The sequence below is a fragment of the Nannospalax galili genome, unplaced genomic scaffold (genome assembly GCF_000622305.1).
Source record: "Nannospalax galili isolate Female #2095 unplaced genomic scaffold, S.galili_v1.0 scaffold417, whole genome shotgun sequence".
Lineage (NCBI taxonomy): Eukaryota > Metazoa > Chordata > Mammalia > Rodentia > Spalacidae > Nannospalax > Nannospalax galili.
The window spans coordinates 3,286,781-3,311,057 of NW_008340785.1; the positions used below are offsets into that span (position 1 = coordinate 3,286,781).

Consider the following 24,277-nt stretch of genomic DNA (forward strand, 5'->3'; position numbering starts at 1 on the left):
GGTTAGCTCACAGGATAGAGTCTGAGTAGTCCAACAATGGCTGCACCACACTGGAGAGGCTGAGAATCCATAGTCGCTTAGTCCACAAGGCTGGTTGTCTCATAGTCCCGATCTGGCGCTGAAGGTCTGACAAATTCCAAAAGATCAGCTAGTCTTCAGTCTACAGCAGCAAGACGAACTCACCAGCGAGAGAGAAGGCAAGCCGCAAGAAGCCAGGCATTCTCCTCTGCCTTGGCCTTTTATACGGCTGCCATCAGAAGGTGACACCCACATTTAGGGTGTGTCTTTGGCTTTAGATGATCCAATCAAGATGATCTCTTTCATTTCAGTTAATCCCAGATCCAATCAAGTTGACACCCAGGATTAGCCATCATAGGAGCCATGACAGATTTTCCTTGAGATAGTCAGAACCTTCCTTATGGCACCATTTCAAGATGTTTGTTTTTGTTCTGTCTTTCCTTTTCTCTTGAATATCAAGTATGTGTTTTGATTTGGATTGTCGTTTCCCTTAAGGATATTAGTATGGATCGCTAACTTAGAGTGCCTTCTGCCTACAAGGTTACAGAGAATTTCTTTGGATTGGTTTTGGTTTTGTTTGTTTGTTTTTTTGTTCTTTAATATGTCAGTTGTATATACTATACAGTATTAGAAAATTATTTTTGAAAATAAGAACTGCAGACTTAATTGTTCCATTTGAACTGTGCTTATTCCCCAAATTGGTTTTTGAGTTGAAGTTAAACATTATCCACTGTTTTCACTTGGTGGCACATACCTGCATATCATAGACCATACATTTACCTTTCTAATGCTTAAGAAATTGGGAAGGAACCAAGCTGGTTGCTGCAGTGTAAAAGTTTATTATAAATCTAAATAGAAACAAAGGTAAAACAACTCATGCCTAGAGTTTAGAAAATGTAAATCATAATGTCAATAACCAAAAGAGGTTTCTCAGTACATGTTTGAGAAGACCAATAATTTCATACTTCTTTGCTTATGTTGCTTAAAGCTGGAGTCTTTGGGTCTAGCCATGTTACTCATACTGACCTCAGACTCTTGGAACAAAGGCATCTCCCTGCTTCAGGTTCTCAAGTAGCTGTGACTATAAGCATGTGCCACTACATCTAGCCTTGGAAACCTTTTTGTATACATGTATTTGTGCATGTGGTGTGTGTGCATGTTGTGTGCAGGTGCGTGTGCATGCAGGTGCGTGTGCATGCAGGTGCTTGTGCACATGTGTGGAGGCCAGAGGTTGACATGAGGCATCTTTCTCAATTTTTCTCCACCTCCATGAGGCAGGGTCTCTCACTTGAACCCAGAGCTCACTGATTTGGCTAGTTTAGCTAGCCAGTTTGTTCCAGGGATCGCCTGTCTCTGCCTCCTGAGCTTTGGGATTAGAGGCGGGCCACCATGCTTAGCAAGCATTTATGTGGGTGCTGGGGATGCAAACCCTATTCCTCACACTTAAATGACAAACACTTTACCTATTGAGCCACCTCCCCAACCCTTAGAAAACATTTTCAAAATTTACTTACATTTTATCCAGGCTGATTGATGAAATAGAAAAGGAGACTAAAAAACAAGTCATGAAATATGAGCTTAAAAAGAGGATACCACAGGGCTGGAGAGATGGCTCATTAAGAGCACTGGCTGCTCTTGCAGAGGACCAGGGTTTGATTCCCAGCACCCACATGGCAACTAACAACTGTCCGTAACTCCACTTCCAGGGGAATTCAATACCTTCTTCTGATCTCTGGGGGCATTGCATGACACTGGTGTACTTAATACACATGCAGGCAATACACTCATACAGAGAAAATAAAAATAATATTTTTAAAAAGAGGATGTCGCTGGTACATGGTGTACACCTTTAATCCTAGCACTCAGGAGGCAGAGGCAGGCAAATCTCACTGAGGTTAAGGCCAGCCTGGTCTACATAGCAAGTTCCAGGCCAGCTAGGGCTATGGGGAGACCCTGTCTCAAAAAGACCAAAAAAATAAAATAAAATAAAGGATGTCACTATAGGTATCTGATGTTTTACTCTAGGAATCATCATCTGTGTTTAAGGAATGGTAACTCAGTACCACACAGAGGGTGCAGTCATTTGAAAAGTCCCTACTTCAAGACTGTTACATTAAAATATGTAATATTTGGGTTTTAGAAAGAATAGTCTACTATTTTCAAGTTTCTTTTTAAACTTCACTAGATAGCACCTTGTCAGTAATACTGGGGGGTTTTATGTTATTGTTTTGTTTTGTTTCTCTTATGTGACAGGGTTTCATTCTATAGTTCAGGCTAGGCTTGACTGGTTCTCACTTTGTAGCCCTCAGTGGTCTTGAACTCATATCAGTCCTCTTGCCTCAGCCTCCTAAGTGTTCAGATTACAAGCTGTGCCATCATACCCTACCTGGATTTTAACATGGCCTTTATATATTTGGTGCTATTGTATTCATGTGCCTAGGTAGGAAGTACAGTCTGAAAATTAAAAGTAGTAAGGTCAAAGTTTATTGTTTTGCTTATAAACATGTCTTGAGCACTAAGCAGTGTCTGTTCTCTGCTAGCTAATGGTCTCACAAGGATTCGAGATACTCATAACCTTGTAACAAGACAGACAAGTAGGCATTTATTGTACACTGTATTTCCAGTGGCTTTGGAAGAGCTAGGACATGAGTCCCCATGCATTATTCTGGCCCACATCAGCCCTCCTGAATCAGCACCTCTGATGGGATCTATACTGAAAAACCTGTCTGGGGTCTAAATGATAAATCTAGCTTAGAAGCTCTTGCTGAAGGAGCAGATAGCTCTGTACCAGGCATTCTATTTGCTTCCTCCCTGATCTTGTAAGTCAGAATCTTTGCAGAGAAGGAGCTGATCCCAGGGGAGCTGAACAAACAGGCTGTGACATAGGTTGAGAAGCATTCCTTGAAGACGTCCAATGTACCATTAAAATAAGAGCATGTAAATTCAAGTCATGCACTTGAAAGTTTGTGTTCATTTTAGATAATATATGTGATCAGTATTTTCAATCCTTTCCTCTTTCCTGTTCTCATTACTTGTGAATGTTAAATGGGCACTGAGTCAATGTAGATAGGAATGGTAATTTCCAGTTTTATTAATCCATTAAAAAGTGGGGAGAGAGCTGGGTGTGGTGGTACACACCTTTAATCCCAGTGCTTGGGAGGCAGAGGCAGGCCGATCTCTGTGAGTTCAAGGCCAGCCTGGTCTACATAGTGAGTTCCAGGAGAGCTGGAGCTACAGGGAGACCCTGTCTCAAAAAGACAAAAAAAAAAAAAAGTGGGGAGAACACATATACCTAGCATTTAAGAGTCCCAAAAATATTAAATGGATTGAGAATACCATCAATACATTTTATTTTGTGTAGCTTTATGGAATTTTTTTTCCAAGTCCTGTTTTATGCTAAACAGTCCTTTTTTTTTTTTTTTTTGACCAAGACTCTCTTAATACAGGAATGTAAGCCTTTTTAGCAACCCATATGTGAAGGTTGCATTACAAGCTTTCCCTGGCCTCATGCTTTTGCTGAGGTGACTACTTAACCACTGTTGAGTTTGCTATAGCCTAAGGGTCTAGAGCATACTAGAGAGATTTTTACTATATGTTAGAGTGGGCTAACCTTTCCAGCAAAGTAAATTAACACACTAAAAGTTTATCCTTTGTTTATGTATATATCTTGACACCAGTCCCATTGTGGGAGCCCTATCTTCATAACCTTACCTGAAACCTTCTAAAGGTCCCATCCCCCATACCATCACATCAGGTGTTAGGGATTTAATATGTGACTCCATTCCTTTCTCTGTCTTTGTCTCTGTTTCTGTCTCCCCCCATGTCTCTGTCTGTCTGTCTGTCTGTCTGTCTGTCTGTCTCTCTCTCACAAAAAAAAAACAAAACTGCAACCTTAGTTATTTTAAGGAAATGATTCATTAAATATAGTCTCAGTGTTGTGCAACCAGTTTTGAAATTCTTCATCTTACAGACTGAAACCCTAACCCATTAACTCTTCCTGCTAACCCTGTGTGACTACCAGTTGCTACAGTTAACTACTTTCTGTCTGTGAACTTGCTTACTCTAGATACTTCATATAAGTAGAGTCATAACTTTCATGACGATTAGATCACTTTACTTACTATGATTGCCTCAAGATTCATGCTGTAGCATGTTTTAGAATGCCTTTTTAAAGGCTGAATGTTCGTTCTCTCTTCCATGTACATTTGGTTTGCTTCTATCTTTCAGTTGTGTACAGTACTCCCAGAGACATGGGGGTGACATCAGCTGCTTAACTGTACCTTTTTTTTTTTTTTTTTTTTTTTTTTTTTTTTTTTTTGGTCTTTTTGAGACGGGGTCTCCCTGTAGTCCCAGCTGACCTGGAACTCACTATGTAGACCAGGCTGGCCTTGAACTCACAGAGATTGGCCTGCCTCTGCCTCCTGAGTGCTGGGACTAAAGGCGTGTGCCACGACCCCCAGCAACTGTGGCTATCTTAATGCCATTTAAAGTAGATTTCACAGTCCAGTCACTTTATTCAACTGAGACAGTTTATTGGGGGCTTTGCTGTTCAAAGACTTTTTAGTTTTGCATTTCTTATCTGGGACTTAGTATAATTTCCCTCCCAATTCTTCTAAACCTCAAAAGTCTTAAACTATTATTTTGCCTCTCATTTTTCCTTAAAAATAGAGTCAGTTCTTTCTTCTGCTCATCTCTTTCCTGTTAAAGAGCATCTCCTGCCAAGGAAGGTTTGTCTTGTAAATTTCACCCAGTCCTATGCAGGTTGAAGGAGGGCAGCCCTGCTCCACACAATCCCTCAGGTGCAGGCTCCTTCCCAGTTTGCCTTTCTTAACTCCAGGGCTTTGTCCTTCCTGGTAAACAAAGAGAAATTATGGACGATTGCACATGAAGGCTTTTAGAGGCTAGAACATAGAAGTGGTATATGTTCTACATTCAATCCAGTGTGTAAAATTGGCATTATAGTCCTCCTTGACTGTAAAGGTAGATGGAAAATACAGTCTTGCTTTATTGCCAGAGGAAGAGAAAACAAAGTTTGGTGAGGATATAGGAACCATTGCCACAGGCTGGAGCTAATTTGGAAGAACCCATATATGATAGTGATAAAAGGTGTAGATGTGGGGATCGGTCTGGAGAAGGTGTCAGGGAAGTGATAGGAGACCATCACACATACAGAGTGCTTTCTGGAGAGTCTTAAAAATAACTTGTATAACCTAAGTTTGATTTTTTAGGAAAAAATGCTACTGTGTTTGTAGAAAGTTTAGACACATGGGTTAAATAATTGGGAAAGTAGCTTTTTCAGAATCTGCAGTTTTTTCTCTCCTTAAAGCTAATGCAGAAAACATGTCTGTTTGCATCTTGCTTTGTGACTGGTGAAGCCTGTACCTGTAAAATAGCTCTTGAGTGCCAGAAATACTAAACCAAATGAAGATTTATTTTTAATGTCCATTTATTGATCATTTAATATGTGCCAGAGAGCATGAGGCTAATAGCAATAAAAAGTCCCTCAAGGGAGATCAAATTCAGCACAGAAAATAGACAAGTAAGCCAGGCGTGGTGGTGCACACCTTTAACACCAGCACTTAGGAGGCAGAGGCAGTCCAGCCTTGTTTCTACATAAGGAGTTCCAGGCCAGCTGGGGTTACAGGGAGACCCTGCCTAAAAAAAGAAAAGAAAAAAAAAAAAGAGAAGAGAAGAGAAAATAGATAAGTAAACAGCTACATAAAAACATCAGGCAGAATCTCATGATCAAAGAAGCTGCACATCTGAAATGTTATAGCTCACAGGGGAGGTACTAGAAAGAAAGAGTATTGATCTTGCCGCTTAGCAGATCTAGGTTTGGGTCTTGGAGAAGATGCTCTCAGGGTACTGTCAGGGAAGTTTGTATCTCTGAACTTATACTTTTCCTCATTTCCAGTTTTGTGATAATAACACCTACCTTTCAGGTTTCTGTGACGATTCAGTTTGGTATTTTAAAGGCAGTATTTTTATTGGTACCATTGAAGAAGGTAGAGTTCATATTAAGTTGAAACAAATGAGTTACCTTACACTAACCTGTGAATTCATTCATTCAGTAGTTATTTAGTAAGCCATTGGTGTGCACAGTCATGTGTGTGTTTTCAAAGCCCTGCCCATTTTTTAACAGAAACGTAACATTGCAAGTCTGTGACCACCAGGCTTATATGCTGCCTTCCCCTCCTTCAGGTGCCATAGGCCCTGCAGCACTGTGCTCACTCTTCTTGCTAGGGAGTCTGCCTGACTGCCTCCCCACGCTATCTTCTCTTCCCAACCCACTCCACTGCTTTTGGCTGCTTGCATTTCCGCTTTCTTCACCTCAGACAGCCCTTTCTTTTCTCACACAGATCTCCCTTAGCCCCTTCCCTAGGTTTATTCTTTCCAATTTTTACCTCAGGAAAAATGTGCCATGTTCTTTCTGTCATTGCTTGTTCACGTCTCTTCTTATATCATAGAACATTTTCATTTATATCCCTCATAGATACCCACATATCTGTTCTTAATGTGAATACTGACACCACCATCCTTACACACCTACTAACTGGCAGGTGCTATGCAGAGCCTCTCCATCTTCCAGCAGTTCTATTATATACCAATTGAAGACAGAAACAAGCTATATACTTTGGTGAATTCTTAGTAAACTCCTTTGTACACCAGAAATAGCCCATGTTTCTTCTCAGAGAGGAAGAGTATATGTTTTAATTATATCAGAGGTGATTGCATTTTGCTGCATTGCCAGTCCTGCAAAACTTTTCTTTTTATGATAAATGCAAATCGCATCACCTGAGGCTGGGTTCAGTATACTTTTGTGGAATTCGTAGGAGACATTTATTACAGTGAAATAGTGAAACTGGACTCCAAGTTCTAAACATCAGCTAGGTTAGCTGGCATGTAAATTAGTGTGGACTATCCAGTGTTTTCCATGTTAATTTTTTAAAGAGGTAAACCATGCTTGTTTGTCCTTATCTTATTTAATGAGTTGCTTTTTTTTGTGCCATTTGCCATAAAATAGATTTTTCAAACCTTTTCAGTCTCAGGGGATGAGGTAATTGCTAGAGCCAACTGGAAATAGAACGGAGATGGACAAATGAACACATACTCGCTGCTGTCACAGAATGAGAGGCAAACATCCCACTATAAGAATGGTTATCAAGTGCAGAGCACTGACACACAAAAACATTTTACATTTGTTATTAGTAAACACAGCATAATTTTGAGGATTTACCTAACATTAATAAGCTTTAAAGCAATATCTGAGTGAAATAACATCTGCTCCACCCTCTCTACTGCCTTACTTTGCACTTTGTGTCCTTTTCTGGACCATTCCTTGTGCTAGTATCCCACCTACCTTCTTACATGGCCCTTTCCTATCCAACCCTCCCACCAAACCCAGACCTCCTGAGGCTTCCCTTTCATAACTCCTCCTTCAAAACGTCATACTAAATTGATTCTTATACTGAGTCTCTTTTCCTCCCTCACTTTCTTTTTCTTTCATCTTTAGAATAATCAAAACAAAGCCAGGCAAGGTTGTATGTGTCTTTAGTCCCAGCACTCAGGAAACTAAGACAGGAGGATCCTGAGTTTGGTTGGAAGCCACCATGGGTTACAGAGTGAGTTCAAGGTCATCCACTGTGAAAGAAAGAAAAAGGAAGGGAGGGAGGGAGGGAAGAAGGAAAGAAGGGAGGGAGGAAGGAAGAAGGGAAGAAGGAAGAGAGGAATAAAGGGAGGGAGGGAGGGAGGAAGGAAGGAAGGAAGGAAGGAAGGAAGGAAGGAAGGAAGGAAGGAAGGAAAAATTAAACCAAAATAAGCACATATATAGGAAGTTCTTGCTTCAACCATTCCTCAGTACCATTCTCTCCTACTTTCTACCTAAAAATATCCAGATGAAGGGCTGATGGTTCATCAGTTAAGAGCACTGGTTGCTCTTGCAGAGGACCTGAGTCAGTTCTCAGTATCCACATGGCAACTAACAGCTGTCTGTGACTCCTGTTCTAGTGGATCTGATGCCTCCTTCTGGCATGTGCAAGCATTGGATGACACAGGTGCACTTACATACATGCAGGCAAAACATTCATACACATGAAATAATTTTTTTAATTTTAATGTCTAGATAACTTGAAGGGTTTAGTTCAAAAGCTGCTTCATAATGTTTCTCTGATTATTTTTTCCACCCACATAGGCAAATAATACTTTCTTATTTCCCCTGGAACTTTAAACTTAGAGAACTTACCATATGCTACCTTGGGTTACATTAAAGCTAGAGAGTTCAAATTCCTTAAGACTCGTTTCCATGCTTAGTTCAATTCTGTATACTCTTAGCACTTAACAGAGAGGTCTGCTTAGTGTAGGAGCATAGAAGTGTTTTTTATTGAAGAATTCTCATGTATTTTGTTTGAACTTGGTGCTTATGCTATCTTCTTTCACAGAAGTTTCTTTAGATTTTATGGTATAAGTATAGCCCCATTTTATTAACAAGCTTTATCTTGGTTTCTGTTTGAATCCCAATGAATGTTACCCTTTCTCTTGCTAGCCTCGTGTGTAAACTGAACACAAGGACCACCATTTTGGCAGCAACTAACCCCAAAGGCCAGTACGACCCCCATGAATCCATATGTGTAAACATTGCCCTAGGCAGCCCACTCTTAAGTCGATTTGACCTCATCCTGGTTTTGTTGGACACCAAGAATGAAGACTGGGATCGTATAATTTCCTCCTTTATCTTAGAAAATAAAGGTAGGTGAAGACAAACAGATCATTTAGTGTGCCAAAGGAAGATGATTGGACCAAAGGAAGTGTCTATTGAAGATTAAATACCCAAGATGCCCATCCTAATGGGCAGTAGAGAAAGCCTTAAACAGAAACAGCAAAGAAACCAGTTAGTAGACCAGATGATGAACAGAAAGACAAGTAGCTTTCTACACGTGCCAGCATGAGTTTCGAGTTGTCATATATATCCTTCCGATGAAAGCAACATCCTTATGGTATAAAATTACTACCCAACTTTTGCATGCAATGAGAACTGAGTTATGAATGGGAAATCTGTAAATGTGAGCTCTCTTTCAGTTAACTCAAGTGCTACTTATTACTATAAGCGAGACCAGAATTATTCTGAATAATTGTAACCTCTAAGGAAGCTTACTTTTTTTAAGCTTAGATCCTAAGACAGCTCATTCTAGGATTGCATGCTGCATGGAGAATGGGTCGATATTTCAGTGGCCCCAAACCCAAAGCTTATCTTTTAAAACCAAGTACAGGAGCTTTCTCAGATTCCTCAGAGATGTTTGCCAACTCTTTTTAGTTTACTGATCCCATGCCTGATATGCACAGGTTATCCAAGCAAATCAGAGAAGCTGTGGAGCATGGAGAAGATGAAAACCTACTTCTGTCTCATTAGGAATCTCCATCCTACACTCTCTGATGCGGGTAATAAAGTACTCCTCCGATACTATCAGATGCAAAGGCAGAGCGATTCCCGGAATGCTGCCCGGACAACCATCCGCCTGTTGGAAAGCTTGATCCGATTAGCAGAAGGTTTGTTCCATTTAAAAATGATACTTTTGGGGGCTGGAGAGATGGCTCAGTGGTTAAGAGCACTGACTGCACTTGCAGAGGACTTGGGTTCGAGTCCCAGCACCCACATGGTAGCTACGAACCGTCCATAACTCCAGTTCCAGGGGAATTTGAAGCCCTCTTCTGACCTCTCAGGCATTGCATGACACGGGTACACTCACATACATGCAGGCAATACACTCATACACATAAAATAAAAATAATAAATAAAATATTTTTTAAAATGATACTTTTATTGAGTGCCTAGTGTGTGCAAGATATAGGAGTTAGCATCATGCATTCAAAGATAATAAGAATAATCCCCACTGGAAGTCACTTATATGGTAACACAAGACTTTACTCCCAGCACTCAGGAGGCAGAAGCAGGTAGATCTCGGAGTTTGAGGCCAGCCTGCTCTACATAAAGAGTTCCCGGCCAACCAGGGCTACACAGTGAGCTCTGGCTGAGTGGGTAAAGGTACCTATCCCCAAACCTGATGACCTGAGTTTGATTCAAGGGACTCACATGGTAGAAGGAAAGAGCTGACTCTCACTCCAAGTTGTCTCTGACCTCAACACTCACACTGTGACACATGTATGTGCATGCACACATACATACATGCACAAACAAATAAATAAATGAAGTAAAAAATTAAAAATAAAATAAAGGCTATGAGCCCCCAGACCTCCATACTTCTGAGGATAGTGGGTATTGATGAAATGCAGGGTCATTAAGGAAGAATCTTTGCCATCTCTGGACCTCCCACAGCTTAAACTATTACTCATTTAGAAAGCTGTGTTTGTGATACAGTTTTTCAGCTCTGCCAGTATTTTGAATGGGATAGTTTCTTGTTTGGAATTGTTTCCTTTTCTTTTAATATTTTATTCATTATTTTTATTTTATGCATATGAGTATATAGCCTGCATGTATGTAAGTGTACCCATGTCATACACTGCTAATGAAGGTCAGAAAAGGGCATTGGATCCTCTGGAACTGGAATTATGGATAGTTGTTAGCCACCATGTGGGTGCTGGGAACTGAACCCAGGTCCTCTGCAAGAGCAGCCAGTGCTCTTAACCTCTAGCTATCTCTCCAGCCCTGGAATTGTTTCCTATGTAACATTTCTGCCTCTTGTCTAATAATTGCAGTTGTGACCCCTCCCTATCCTTATAACCAAATCAGCAAAGCAATGCTCTATTCCATCCCCGAGGCATAAGGTTTGCATGCACACATACAGCTAATATCCATCTCAGATCCCTTCTTTTAACATTGTTACATTTTAGCCTATGTTTTACATTTTAGCCTATGTTCAAAGCTAACAAAATTCACACGAATTGCCTGTATCATGATGAAATCATGTAAACAAAAAAGCCATAAAACAAATTAAACTTACTTTAATCAAGAATTTATAGCTAATATTATGGCAAGAAATATCCAAAATTCTTTCTTGCTAGTTTGGTTGCTTTGAAAAGCCCATAAATCAATACATGGAAAAGAAATGCCAGAGATAAGAAAATACATTTGATTTTGTGTATTTTTATGAGAGCAAAATTAGGAATGAAAGTTGCTGAATATTAAACATATGTTTGTATAGTCTCTTGTCCTATAAATACACAGAATCTCATGGACTATGCAGGACTAAGCCTGTTATTAGAGAAAAAACTTCAAGGTTAGTTGCCTATAGATTTTTGTGCTTGTTGTAGTAAAATTAACATATGATTAGTTCATTCATAAAATTCAATTTTTAGAGAGTGGAAAAATCAGGTAAAGTTATATTTATCACCTCATTATTCCTAAAAGGATCTGTTTTCCTAGCTCACGCTCGCCTGATGTTTCGTGATACTGTGACTCTGGAAGATGCTATTACAGTGGTGTCAGTGATGGAATCCTCAATGCAGGTAAGGATGTTTTGTGCCTCATGTTTATCCTAATTATAAGCTCTTTTAAAAAGTCACTTTATTTTTTTAATATTTTTTTTATCTTATGTGTATGAGTGTATTGCCTGCATGTATTGTAAGTGCACCCATGTCGTGCAGTACCTGTGGAGGTCAGAAGAGGGCGTTGAATCCCTGGAACTGTAGTTACAGATGATTGTTAGCTGCCATGTGGGTGGTGGGATTCAAACCCAGGTCTTCTGCAAGATCAACCAAGACTCATAACCACTGAGCCATCTCTCTAGCCCCTTAAAATGTCACTTTATTGGCATACTAAGAGTTGTAAAAATGAAAAATTCTACACCTAACGCTTGGAAAAACATTTTGGAAAAACCTGAAAGTAATCATTTAAAGAAGGGTGTACTGTCCCTGGAGACTTTCCCTCTAGCATTGGCATTACCTTTGCCCGTTGATGGAATGTAGTGGGTTTCAGTCATTTTACTTCCCCAGCAAATCTAGGGATTCTCATGTTTTCACTAGTGGCAGTGTGGCTTCCTCAAGCAGTGATCACCACCACACAGCACTGCTGTAATTTGAAAAGCTTTCCATGTGATTGTGATGCTCGAGGTGAGGGTGTAGAGAGCTGGCCTGTTCCCCAGGATCAATGGTCCCTGGTATGTCTTGGCCCTTGTGCAAACTGATCTGTGACTGACCCTGGTGTTTTCTCTCCCTTCAGGGAGGTGCACTGCTTGGAGGCGTGAATGCTCTCCATACTTCCTTTCCTGAAAACCCTCAGGCACAGTACCAGAGGCAGTGCGAACTGATTCTGGAAAAGCTGGAACTCCAGAGCCTCTTGAGTGAAGAGCTGGAAAGACTTGAAAGGTAAGGAAGGAAAGCCATGAAAGGCATCATGTTGGCCACAGGAACAACTCAGGTGGAACAGCAGTGTTTCCAAGTTAGCTTTCTCAGAACTTGTGAAAATGTAAATAACAGACCAGTAAATGGGAAGAATGTGTTAAGTGAATTAAAATGTGGGCTCTTTACCTAAAGACTTTTGGCCGGAACTTTAAATGTTTCCTAAATGTATGGGTTCTGAAGGGCTAGACTTTGAGTGTTTGCCTCAGAAACAGGAGCGAGAAATGGAAAGACTGCCCATTCAGGCACCTTTGCAGTCGGTCTGAGTGACTTAATAATGGACCTCAGCCTGGTAATCGGTGTTGCTTTCACGCAGAGAATGAATGCCATGTGTGCTGAAGCCGAGCAGCCGCAGGAGGATTGGGTGAACACTTCTTGATTGCTTTAAGTAAAGCCTTGAGAATTTTTTCCCTGACATTTCTCTGCCCCATTTACTTTATGGCTTCTCCCAGCAGCATTCTACTTCTGCTTTATAAAACCTCAGCACATTTCTCCTGGGGAATGGGAGCAGGGCTGGCTTTACTTACTAGTCAAGGTGTCAGGCTGCAGTACACCTGTACTACGTATGAAATCAACCTCCCTTTCTTTTGGCCTCCAAGCTGTTTTGGCCTCAAACTATTTATTGTTTGATGTAGTTGATCCTTTCAAGTGCCTGCTCAGCCTGGCTTTACCTTGCAGGCTGCTCATTTTGACCTGCTCGAACTGACAAATGGTAGATTCAGAAAAGGAGGAATGTGAGGCTCAGAATTAGTCTTCCCAAATTCAAAATGACTCTCCTAGACAGAAAGGGGACAGAGATGCACATGACTATGCAAAAAATGGGATTCTGCCTTAACTAGTTCTTTACTACTGGTATTTCTTTTTTTAAAAAAAAAATTTATTTATTATTTTTATTTTATGTGTATGCGTGTATTGCCTGCATGTAGGTAAGTGCACCCGTGTGATGCAATGCCCACGGAGGTCAGAAGAGGCTGTCGGATCCCCTGGGACTGGAGTTATGGACAGTTGTTAGCTGCTATGTGGGTGCTGGGATTTGAACCCAGGTCTTCTGCAAGAACAGCCAGTGTTCTTAACCCCTGAGCCATCTCTCCAGCCCCAACCACTGGTATTTCTTTGTAATGTAAAAACATGCTCTGATGTTGATCCTGAAAGCAGCAAAACCAAGTGTCATCCTAAGAATGAGTTATCCCCAAGACCCAGTCAAAAGCTAGTCTCATCAAGTCACAAAAACCCACCTAGCCAATGTTCTCTGTTCCGTAAGAGATCTCATAGAAAACCACTCATATTTTTCACACACTTCCTTTCAGAAAATGCTTTGCAAGTAACCACCTCAAATGATGGCTGCTCTGTCTATCTCAGAGGAGAAGGCAGACATATTACTAGCTTTTAGGATGGTGTAGTAAGACTATAGAAACTATGTAGACATTTACTCCTGAGCAAGAATTCGATGAAAATAATAGGCTTAAACCATGAAATTTCTCATCTTCAGACATCCTTACATAGCTTTAAGTATCTTGACTTTTATCTGATGCTAAAAAGTATACTTAGTAGTAATTTTGAAATCTTGTTCTTTTATTTGGTTACAATTCAAATTAGTAACAAGAACCATGAGTTTACTTTGTTGATATTTCCCAATCTGTGAGTGACAGTTTTTAAAATCTACTAGATTATAAAAGTAGTACATATTCCTAGTGTATTTCAAAAACTAGAAATAATGAATCAAAAAGGAAACAAAAATGATTCTCCATAGTTATTTAATAATATATTTAAGTTTATATTTCTTTCTGTTCCTTTTTCTGTGGTTACACATGATTTTTAGAATACTTTTCTCATCTGCTTTTGAGTGTATTTTTTAGATTTAGTACATGGAAACAAGGTCATAGTTTACCTTATGGTGAGCAGGTATTTCTAGGTTAAAAAGGGTTTTCTGAAAGACTGAAGGGTTTTCTGAAACTACAATTCCTTTTAGAAGGTGGTCTGCCTTTCTGGCATGAGTTGAGTTTTTAACGTACCCAGCATTTAGAGCAAGTATCAGAGTAGGTAAGCAGGTCCTAATTCTATATCAGACTGCTGGAGAGTAGCTGCTCAGTCTGTGTGGAAACATGGCCAGGGTTGCAGGAAAGGGTGCACAGCACCTGAAGGTGTCTGCTGTGCATATAAAGATGGCACTGGGAGTAACAGCACAGAGGTGTCACAGAATCTTCACTCTAAGGAAGGCAAATTTCATGTATGCTAAAATTCAGTGCCTCTATCAAGCAGATAAGTGAGATCTTCATCTCCAGGCTTACGTTTTCATTCTGATCTACAAACTAACTACTAAACAACAAGAATAATTACTTACTTGGCCGGCAATATCAGTTGCTGTGCCGTCACAGATATATCTTGTATTTTAACATTTCATGTGAAAGGTAAGACTGAGCATTTTATACTGAATGTGAAGATGTCTTAAGTGAAATTAATCAGCTTTCAGAGAGATCTAAAAGTGTAGACCGACCTGTTTTCATTTTCTTTATTTTACTGTAGGTTAAATTAGAATGCTTATCACAGGACTAAATTCTTCTAATTTTCTTCTGCTCTAGGAGACTATATTTGATATTAACCTGGAATTATGTTATACTTAAACCTTTCAGATAACATCTCAGAGATGGGCACAGGAATATTCCTTTCATACATATTCTCCTATCTGTTTCTGCCCCAGGTTACAAAATGGCAGTGAGCACCAGCCCCAAACACAGGTGATGGAGGAAGAGGCTGCTCCAGGGTCCTCGGGAAATGATCTGAGGAACAAGCCAAGACTCCGGACTTCAGCACACCCGGGACAGAACTGTAAGGAGCACACCTTCTCCGCTGGTGGCAATCCTAAGGAAAGCCCTGATGTAGACTTTCCACCTCACTTTGGGCCTAATGGACCAACAAGTAGGAGCCATTCGACTGAGTTCAAAGGTGGCAGAGATGACAATTTAGACTGGTTTGACTTCCTCGCAATGCCTGAGAGTGAACCAGAGAGTAATGTGTCTCCTGGTTTGAAAATAACTGAGGAAAATGTAGCTTTGAAAATCTCCAACAATAAATCTCAGGGCAAAGAGAAAAGTGGGCCAGGTCAGAAGAACAGCTTAGAAGCTGGGCATCGTCCATCATCAGGAGCAGCAGATGCTCCATCAGGGTCATGCATTGTTGAGGATAAAAAGGCAAGAAAGGCAGCAGTTGTATCTGAAGTAGCAGGATCCACTGATGAACCAGACTCAGAACTAACTCATGTCCCCTGCAGACTCCGTAAGCTGCATAAGCAGGGGGTCCAGGGTTTGTGCAGAAGTAACACCAGGGCATCATCACCACCCACAGTCTCTTCTCCCCTGTCCATTCCTTTACCTGTTTCAGAAAGAACATTGGAAGCACCCAAAAGAAAGAGACAGAAATCTCCTGGTCAAATGAGAGAGCCTGGACTTGAAAGTGTTGAGACTCTAGATACCCCGGTGTTCAAACTCGCCAAGTTTACTTTCAAACAGAAGTCAAAACTGATCCACTCCCTTGAAGATCATAGCCATGTGCCCCCCAGTACTACTAAAATAGCAGTCCACAGTTCTAAAATTCCTGAACAAAAATCAAGAAGAGAATCAGTTGTGCCTGTGGAGGGTCCAGAAAAGTTGACATCTACCTCAGGAAACAGATGCTTCAACCAGGAACAGGGAAAGACAAAGGAGCAGTCTAGGCAGCCACCAGAGAAAAATCAACCAGGAGAGGAGAGGGAACCAGGAGAGGGCCCGGAAAAGAGGGTTATTCAGCCTGAATTGGAGCCTGGGAAGGAGACTGGGCGTTCTCAACTCACTTGTGCGAGAGACAAAAAGGAAGAGGTTTCCTGCAGTCATAAAAGCAGCAGGGTTCATGCTGGCACATTAGCCAGATTGGCAAACTTCTCCTTCACTTCCTCACCAGAATCCAAATCAGAATCCCTTCCTCCTTCTGAAAGGAAGAACAGAGGGGAGAGAAACCCCAGCCCTCCTCCTCCAACCACAGCTCCAGTGCTTGGCAGGGAAAGGAAATCTTTTCAGCTGCAACAGTCTGCTGAGAGAATAGATCCTTCCAAAAATTCTCTCTTCACTTTATCAGAACTAGATGACGAAGCATTAGATTTTGACTGGGATGAAGAGATGAGAAGAAAGCCGTAACTAGGAAGAGCTTTCTGGTCAAAATTTGTCTTCTACAACCCAACCCAGTATCTTTAAAGTATTGTGTAGTATTTATAAATGTATGCATAATCCATATTGAGTGCCATTCTGAAGACCAGCTCCCCCATTGGATTTATAATTTCAGATTTACCTTTGTGATTTGAAAAGTTGCATAATTAATTGCAGTCAGTGTGATGCCAACACTTAAGATGAATGGATTAATGCTTCCCTTTGCAAACAGGACTACAGGTGTTTGTAAGTTTTCAACTATTTTGTGTATTTTTCTTTTTTTTGTGGGGGGGGGTGGATTTTTTTATTTTTGTTTTTTAGGTAACACTTATAAACCCAGCAAGGCAGATGAACTCTTTTCTGATTTTTCCTCTACCCACCCTGGATGTACTCAGTGTGCTGAATATTATCATTTAGATTGGTTTGCCAAAATCATGTTTTTTTCTAATATTACTTTGTGTTTATTCTCATGTTTCAGGTTGCAAGTGAGTAATGTTTTCCCCTCTTTAAGGGGGGGATACACTTGCAGTTCTGTGGTATAGTCAAGGTCTGGCAGCTGGTCACATAGTAGCTCTCTGAACTAGTAACCTTTTAAACTTTTTTTTTTCTTGAGCAAATATTTCCTGCCTTTGATTCTTTTTTCCTCTAGGGAACCTTCAGCACAACTTAATCATGTGGTCAGAAGAGAGAGAAAGAGCCAGAGCTTCAAGCATAGATCATGTTACATCCATACCAGTGGTTAATATGTAAATGTGATTCCTCCTAAACTGATTCATTTGTCTTTAAAACCAAGCAAAGTGGACTTGGGAGTAGGGTGCTTGTCTATCTTGCATGTGACCCCAGGCTAAATCCCTAGCACCAAAAAAAAAGTAAATACATAAAATAAAATAAAACCAAGGAAGTGTCTGTGTTTGGTGAGAATAGATGAGTCAAACTTTGCGTGAATCTCTAAAATGCTTTCTTTCTTTGGAGTCTAGCATGGGTTCTTAGGACTACATCATTATAGACTTTCTCTGAATTGTGCATTTGTAACCTAATAATTGGTTCCTTAATCACCTGAAGAACTTGGAGATATGAAGAGTACTCAGAACTACGTGTGCTTTCTTCAATATTTACTTCATGAAATTCATATAGAGAAAACAAATTTATGAAACCAATTTTTTCCTGAGCATTTAAAAATTAATTCCCAAATTGACAGTCTTTATGAAACATTTTAAACTGTTAGAACAGATTTGGTCTGTGTGGGTCTTTTGAAGTCTTCAAGCACCTTAAATAACTCATAAAACATTTACACAAGCAGTGATTTTTAAAAATGTGTTGTATATTCACTTAAACCTACTCAAAAACATCGACTGTGATTTAAGTAATTTTTAAATTTCTGTAATTATTTAATAACTTTCAAGTACAGTATGATTCTTGATGTATTCCTAATCTTCTAGCATTATTTCTTCCCTGGGTTTTAGTATTTTTCCTAGAACTACAGAGGAAATAAAGGAGGTAGGGGGTTCATGCATATGCATGAGTACGCTCACTCAGGCTTGTGCTTATAAGGCCAGAGTTCAATATCAGGTGTCTTCATCAGTCACTGTCCTTTATTTTTTGAGACATCGTCTCTTACTGAATCTGAAACTGGCCATTTCAGCTAGACCAAAGGGCCAATGAGCCTCCTGGATCCTCTTGTTTCTGCTCCTTAGTGCTAGGGTTGCAGACCTTCACCATTCCTAGCTATCACATGGGTGCTGGGGATCCAAATTCAAGTCCTCATGCTTGCACAGTAAGCACTTTATCCACTGAGCCATCTCCCCCGCTCCGGGAGCTGAGTTTTTGACTAGTGAAGTCTTGTTCTGGACACACTCTGATTATGTAGGAGAGGATCATTTAAACTTGAGCCACATGGTTTAGATATTTTATGGGGTTGCTGAGACAAAAATCTCATTACATAGCTAAGGCTGATTGTGTGTGGTGTGTGTGTGTGTGTTTTGAGATGAGATGGGCAAAGGCTTTATCACAGCTATTCAGGTCTGATTAGTAATGCAGAACTGGAAATATTTTAACAAATATTTGGTGGTCATGTTTGTTTTTTGAGGCAAGTTATCCTTGTGTAGTCCAGGCTGACTAAAGTTCCTGGACCATGTTAGTACTGGCTCCAGTTGGAGCTGTGCTGCTGCTATTCCATCTTACATGTACAGCTATTTGGGGACCCATCACATATCCTCTTCACTCTCTTGTCACTCAGAAAACATAAGCGGTGGTGCTAATTGCCCTGATGATACATGCTTTTTAAAAAAATTTTTTGTGTATGAGTATATTGCCTGCACATATGTAAATGTATCCGTTTTGTGTGATGCCTTCAGAGATCAGAAGAGGGCATCATGTTTCCCTGGAACAGGAGTTCCATACAGTTGTTAGCAGCCATGTGGGTGCTGGGAATCAAACCCAGGTCCTCTGCAAGAGCAGCCAATGATCTTAACTGCTGAGCCATCTCTCCAGCCCCTCATGATGCATTCTTAATTGTCTTATCAGTTCCACAGTAACTACCCTTCCTTAAAGACTCAAAAGTGCATCTGTAAGTATGTATTTGTAGGCCAGGTATAGTGGCACATACCTGAAATCCCAGCACTGGGGAGGCTGAGTCAGAGGGATTGCTGTGAGTCAGGTAAGCATGGGCTACATAGTATGTACAAGATCAGCCAAGGCTACACAGTGAGAAAGACCTTGTCTCCAAAATAACATCTGTGAGTTAGGGAGGTAGTTCAGTTGGTAAAGTGCTTGCCTTGAAAACATGAGGACTTGAGTTCAATTCCCAGAAACCATGTAAAAAAGCCAGGTATGGTGGTATATACTTATAATCTCAGTTGGAGGAGACAGAGACAGATGGGTCCCTGGGGCTCGATGGTCAGCCAGCCTAGCCTACTTGGTCAGCTCCAGACCAGTTAGAGACCCTGTCTCAAAACAATAAGGTAGATAACTCCTGAGGAATGACACCCAAGGCTGCCCTGGCCTCCACATGCATGTGCTACATGTGCATGCACCTATACATACACATGTAGCTGAACACACATAAACAGAAGTAGAGAGTAAATTACCCTATGAATGTAAATTAGTTTTAGGCCGTTCTTTATGATTGACTGGAACCTTAATGCTTTGGCATTTGAACCACCAGAAAGCAAGCATTTATATCAAGTGTGTTGATATGGGGACAGCCTTGGTTTAACAGGATTTTCACACTAAAACCAATGTTTGAATATTGCCTACCATGTAGATATTTCAGTGCCTACTGACAGAAGGAGGCTGGGTATTATAGCTAAATTATGAATTAGGTAAATTGGCTTCTAGAATTGGCCAACAGTGACCTTGCCATCATCAATGATGTCATCAACAAAAGCAATGTGCCAGGCGTATCTGAATGAGGTATCAATGATTTACTAAAAGGAAAGACTTCAGAGCCTAGCTGGGATTACAAGTGTGTGCCACCATACCTGGCCTACAACTGTCACTTTGCTGTAAGAATACAGTAGGGAATCTCATTAAGGAAAGAGAGTCTAAGGAAGCATGGCCCTAGAGCCAACAGGGCCAAACAAGCTCTGTCCTCAGCCTCTCTGGAGTCCTCAGGATCCCTGTCACTACTTCTTTTAAGTATGCCTGTTTCCTGCCCCTGTGGTAGGTTTGATCTCTATGATGAAGGCTGGTCTGCTCCAGGCCACATGTAGCTTTTTATCTGCATTGGGACGTGGTTCCCACTATCCCTTTCTCTGACCTTTCCAGGTGAGCACTTACCTTCATCCCACTGATCCAGGCCTGCTCAGTGCTTTTTATTTCAAATTCTTGGTTCTGCTTGGTTTGAAAAGGAATGAAGGTAAGGGTTCAGATGGCCACCAGAGGGTGGAGGTGTTCTAGAAGACAGTGCCTGGCCGGTCTACCACATCCCTATCTCTAGCTGGTTTGGGGTTACAGGTACTGTAATTCTCTAACTTTATGGATTCTAGTACAGTGACCAGATGGAGACTATAGGTTTCTCAATGCACTTGAATCATGTTTTCTTAAGAGCCGTGCAAACTGCCTGATAGCAGCAAAGCCCTTTCCCACTCACTAGCCATTGCTGACAGTCTTGAACTGTAGATGAGACTGCAGAGCACATAGGGAACTGGTCACTGTGACACTGGATCTCCAGCTTCCATTTGTCCATGGATATGTTGTTTCTCATAACTGCATCATAGCTGTTAGAAATAGTTCAGTGAGAGCCAAATGGGTGGGAGTATGAGGAGGGTATTAAATATATTTTGCCCTTTTCCAGTACAACTACCAAGAAAGTAGGGACTAGATCCACTTTGAGAGGGAAATGTGTGTTATCCCTGCTTTAATCCTTCCTAGAATTATAAGAAATAATAGTTCATAATGTATACAGAAAATACAAAGTTGATCTTTGATGATGTATTTTTCGTTGTTGGGAAATTAAAATATTTTAAAGATGGGGAATCCAGACAGTTGTGGGGATACATGCCTGTAATCTCAGCACTCAGGATGTGGAGGCAGGAGGACTGTGGGTTGGGGTCCATCCTAAGTTATATAGTGAGTTCAAGGCCTACCTGGAGTATAAAGAGAAAATGTCTAAAAAAATTAATTTTTAAAAGTAGAACCTTTAAAACTGTCTAGCATACCTGAGACTTGATTTGCTACCTTAAAAGAAACTCAATGTGCCAGGCATGGTGGCGCATGCCTTTAATCCTAGAATTCAGGAGGCAGAGGCAGCCGGATCTCTGTGAGTTCAAGGCCAGCCTGGTCTACATAGTGAGTTCCAGGACAGCTGGAACTACATGGAGACCCTGTCTCAAAAAAAAGACAGAAAAAAACGCCCAAAAAAAACCCTCAGTGTAAATGAGGGGATGGCATTTGCCTAAGGGACAGCAGTCCCTGTGTGTAGAGCTGGCCCCTCAATAGAAAGCATAGAAATTAAGTACCTGCACCATGTTCATCCCTGAATGTAGTGTCTGTCAGACACTTTACAGCAGTTTCTACATCAGTATCATTATTTCTTTGAGAAAGCTATGAAATTTTCATTTTATTACAATCCGTATGTACAATAGCTTTCTCTCAAAATGATAATACACTGATTTTCCAAACTACTTTGAACCAAAATTAAATTCAAAAATGAAATTTTTCTAGGTTTGTGTTAAATATTAAATTTCCCAAATGAAAATTTGATTACTATCTAAGAGTAATACTGATCATAATGCTAATACTTTAAGTTTTCAAGGCAGATTTAATACTTGACTTCATTTGGTCTCCACAACAATCAGCAATGTTCACACAGATAATACCCTATTTCTCAAGTGAGGAAAATACTCCATTTCAGTGTTTTTTAAAAAATAAACTTCCTTTATTTGAGGATTAAGTTCTGCAGCTTCCACTTCCCTAACCAAGGGGAAGGGAAGTATAGAATGGAAAACAAAAAAGGACTGTTTGCTCCCTCCAGATCACCTGCTGTGGTGGAATTGAGGCTCATACCACATCGGACACAGCAGCTGCCATTGGCACTGAGTTGATGGAGCTTGAGGTGCTCCACTAACTTCTTCCAGGATCTATCCAATTTTTGTAGGACCCATTAAATGGATATTTAAAGGGAACAATCTCTTTGCTTCCTATAGGTATTCAAGTCTAATTTCTGCCATCTACCATGAGATGGTGTAATTGTCTTGCCTGAGTGGTGTGTGAGGGCAGCTTGAGAGTTCTTCCCTACTGTGATACCTTTTGCTGACAGGTGAAAGAAGAAATGTGAATGTGATCATGCAGCTGTTCTACCAACTTCCATGTATTGTCCATTTTAGTTATATATTCAGAGACTGGGCATGATTACTGGGTGGGTCCCTGGAACAACAAGTCCCATTGTGAGGTAGGCCTGGACCAGGAGCCCCTCTTGTATTACCTTCCACAATATACCACCACTCTGCTGCCTGGGGAAGGGCTTCATTGTCAACTCAGACCTTGTATCCAAAATTTCTTGTTTTCCCAGGATGTTATGATTTGAATCTGAAATCCTCCATAGGCTTGTTTTTTAACAGTTGTTCATCAATGGATGTCATTTAGGGAGGTGATGGAATATTTAGGATAGATCACTAGGGACTGAAGGCCATACTTAGCCCCTGGTTCCTGCAGCACACTCTCTGCTGCTTGGTCTCCTGTGATGAGAAGAGCATCTACTGCATGCATCTACTGTACCTAGCACCTGTGCAGTAGCTGTGACCTGAGCTGCTCCACCACGCCTTCCCTGCCATGATTGAGTGAAAGCCTCTGAGAATGAACCAAAACAAATATTTCATCCTATCAATTGCTCCTGTCAGGTGTTCTGTCACAGCAACACATAGTAGTTACCCAAGCAAATACCCCTTGGTACCGTTGGGAAATGACCAGGATAATCACTGTCATATAAACTTGCTCGCATATTGCACAATAGTCACTCCAAAGATCCTAGCCTTTCTCTTAAGTCCAAGCACTGGATCAGGTCCAGAAGTTAGTCACAAAATTGTGACTTATTGGCACAGCTCCATCGAACCTCCTCATCATCCCTTCTTTATATTGATCCAAGCTCAGAATAACTTGAAGACTTGTTATAAAAGCAAATCACTGGTCCCTACCCCCAGACTTTCTATTGAGGAAGTCTGGGCAAGGGTCTGGAACTATTTTCAGAAACTTAACAGTTTCCCAGGTGATAATGATACTGCTGTTGGGAGACCACACTTTACGAATCACTGGTATTGCCTGCCCATGTCTTGCTTCTAGGAACTCCAGCTATTTCCGTAGTCTTATAAGTCAGTTTCCCTGTCTTATGTCAGTTGAGATATTTCCTCTCACCTTGCTTTTGACAACATTGCCACCTGCCTTTGATTATTCTAGGATCTTATCTCTCCACTTTGATCAGTCATTGGCTATAGGCACCTCCAAGGATGGGGCATGGCCCTGGGCTAGGGCTCTGTAGCTCGCAACCCTCAGTGGAGGGGAACTCAGCTGTGAGCTATCAGCTACCTACACTTACAAATGGGAAATGGGTACATCCTTCAGAAGTGGAATCTGGGCAGTGACCTCAGCATCCACTATACATCTACCATCATCTCTCTGGGACTAAGACACAAAATTTAAGTAGACAACAACAAAACAGTGATCAGGATAAATATATTTGATGCAATATATATATTTTTTAATGTGTATGAGTGTATTGCCCACATGCATGTAAATGCACCCATGTCATGCAATGCCTGAGGAGGTCAGAAGAATTCCCCTGGTACTGGAGCCATGGACGTTTTTTAGCCACCATGTGGGTGCTGGGAATCAAACCCAGGTCCTCTGTAAGAGCAGCTAGTGCTCTTAACCACTGAACCATCTCTCCAGCCCCCGATGCAGTAGTTTTTAAAACTCAAACTATTTTTTTTTCTTTTTTGGAGACAGGGTCTCCCTGTAGCCCCAGTTGCCCTGGAACTCTCTATGTAGACCATGCTGGCTCGATCTCACAGAGCTCCCCTGCCTCTGCCTCCTGAGTGCTGGGATTAAAGGTGTGCGCCACCACACCTCAGCCTAAAAGTCAAAACAATTTTTAAAAAGGAAAATATCAAATTTTAGTAAAGATGTAAGATTAGTGATCTTGCTGGGTGTGGAGGCTCAATGCCTTTAATCTCAGCACTTGGGAGGCAGAGTTTGAGGCCAGCCTGGTCTACATAGTGAGCTCCAGGACAGCTGGAGCT

At 40.9% G+C, this 24,277-nt stretch overlaps 1 protein-coding gene across 2 annotated transcripts in view; it reads left to right on the forward strand.

Moving 5' to 3' along the window:
* Mcm9 (minichromosome maintenance 9 homologous recombination repair factor) overlaps window positions 1-17,442 on the forward strand; it is an 89,398-nt gene extending 71,956 nt beyond the window's left edge. For both annotated transcript variants that reach the window (XM_008835780.3, XM_017798872.2), the window contains 5 exons: window positions 8,561-8,763; window positions 9,358-9,561; window positions 11,396-11,478; window positions 12,191-12,336; window positions 15,068-17,442. In XM_008835780.3, the coding sequence (XP_008834002.1) occupies window positions 8,561-8,763; window positions 9,358-9,561; window positions 11,396-11,478; window positions 12,191-12,336; window positions 15,068-16,535 (2,104 nt within the window). In that variant the 3' untranslated portion in view covers window positions 16,536-17,442. The remainder of the gene's footprint in view (window positions 1-8,560; window positions 8,764-9,357; window positions 9,562-11,395; window positions 11,479-12,190; window positions 12,337-15,067) is intronic.
* Window positions 17,443-24,277: the final 6,835 nt, after the last annotated feature.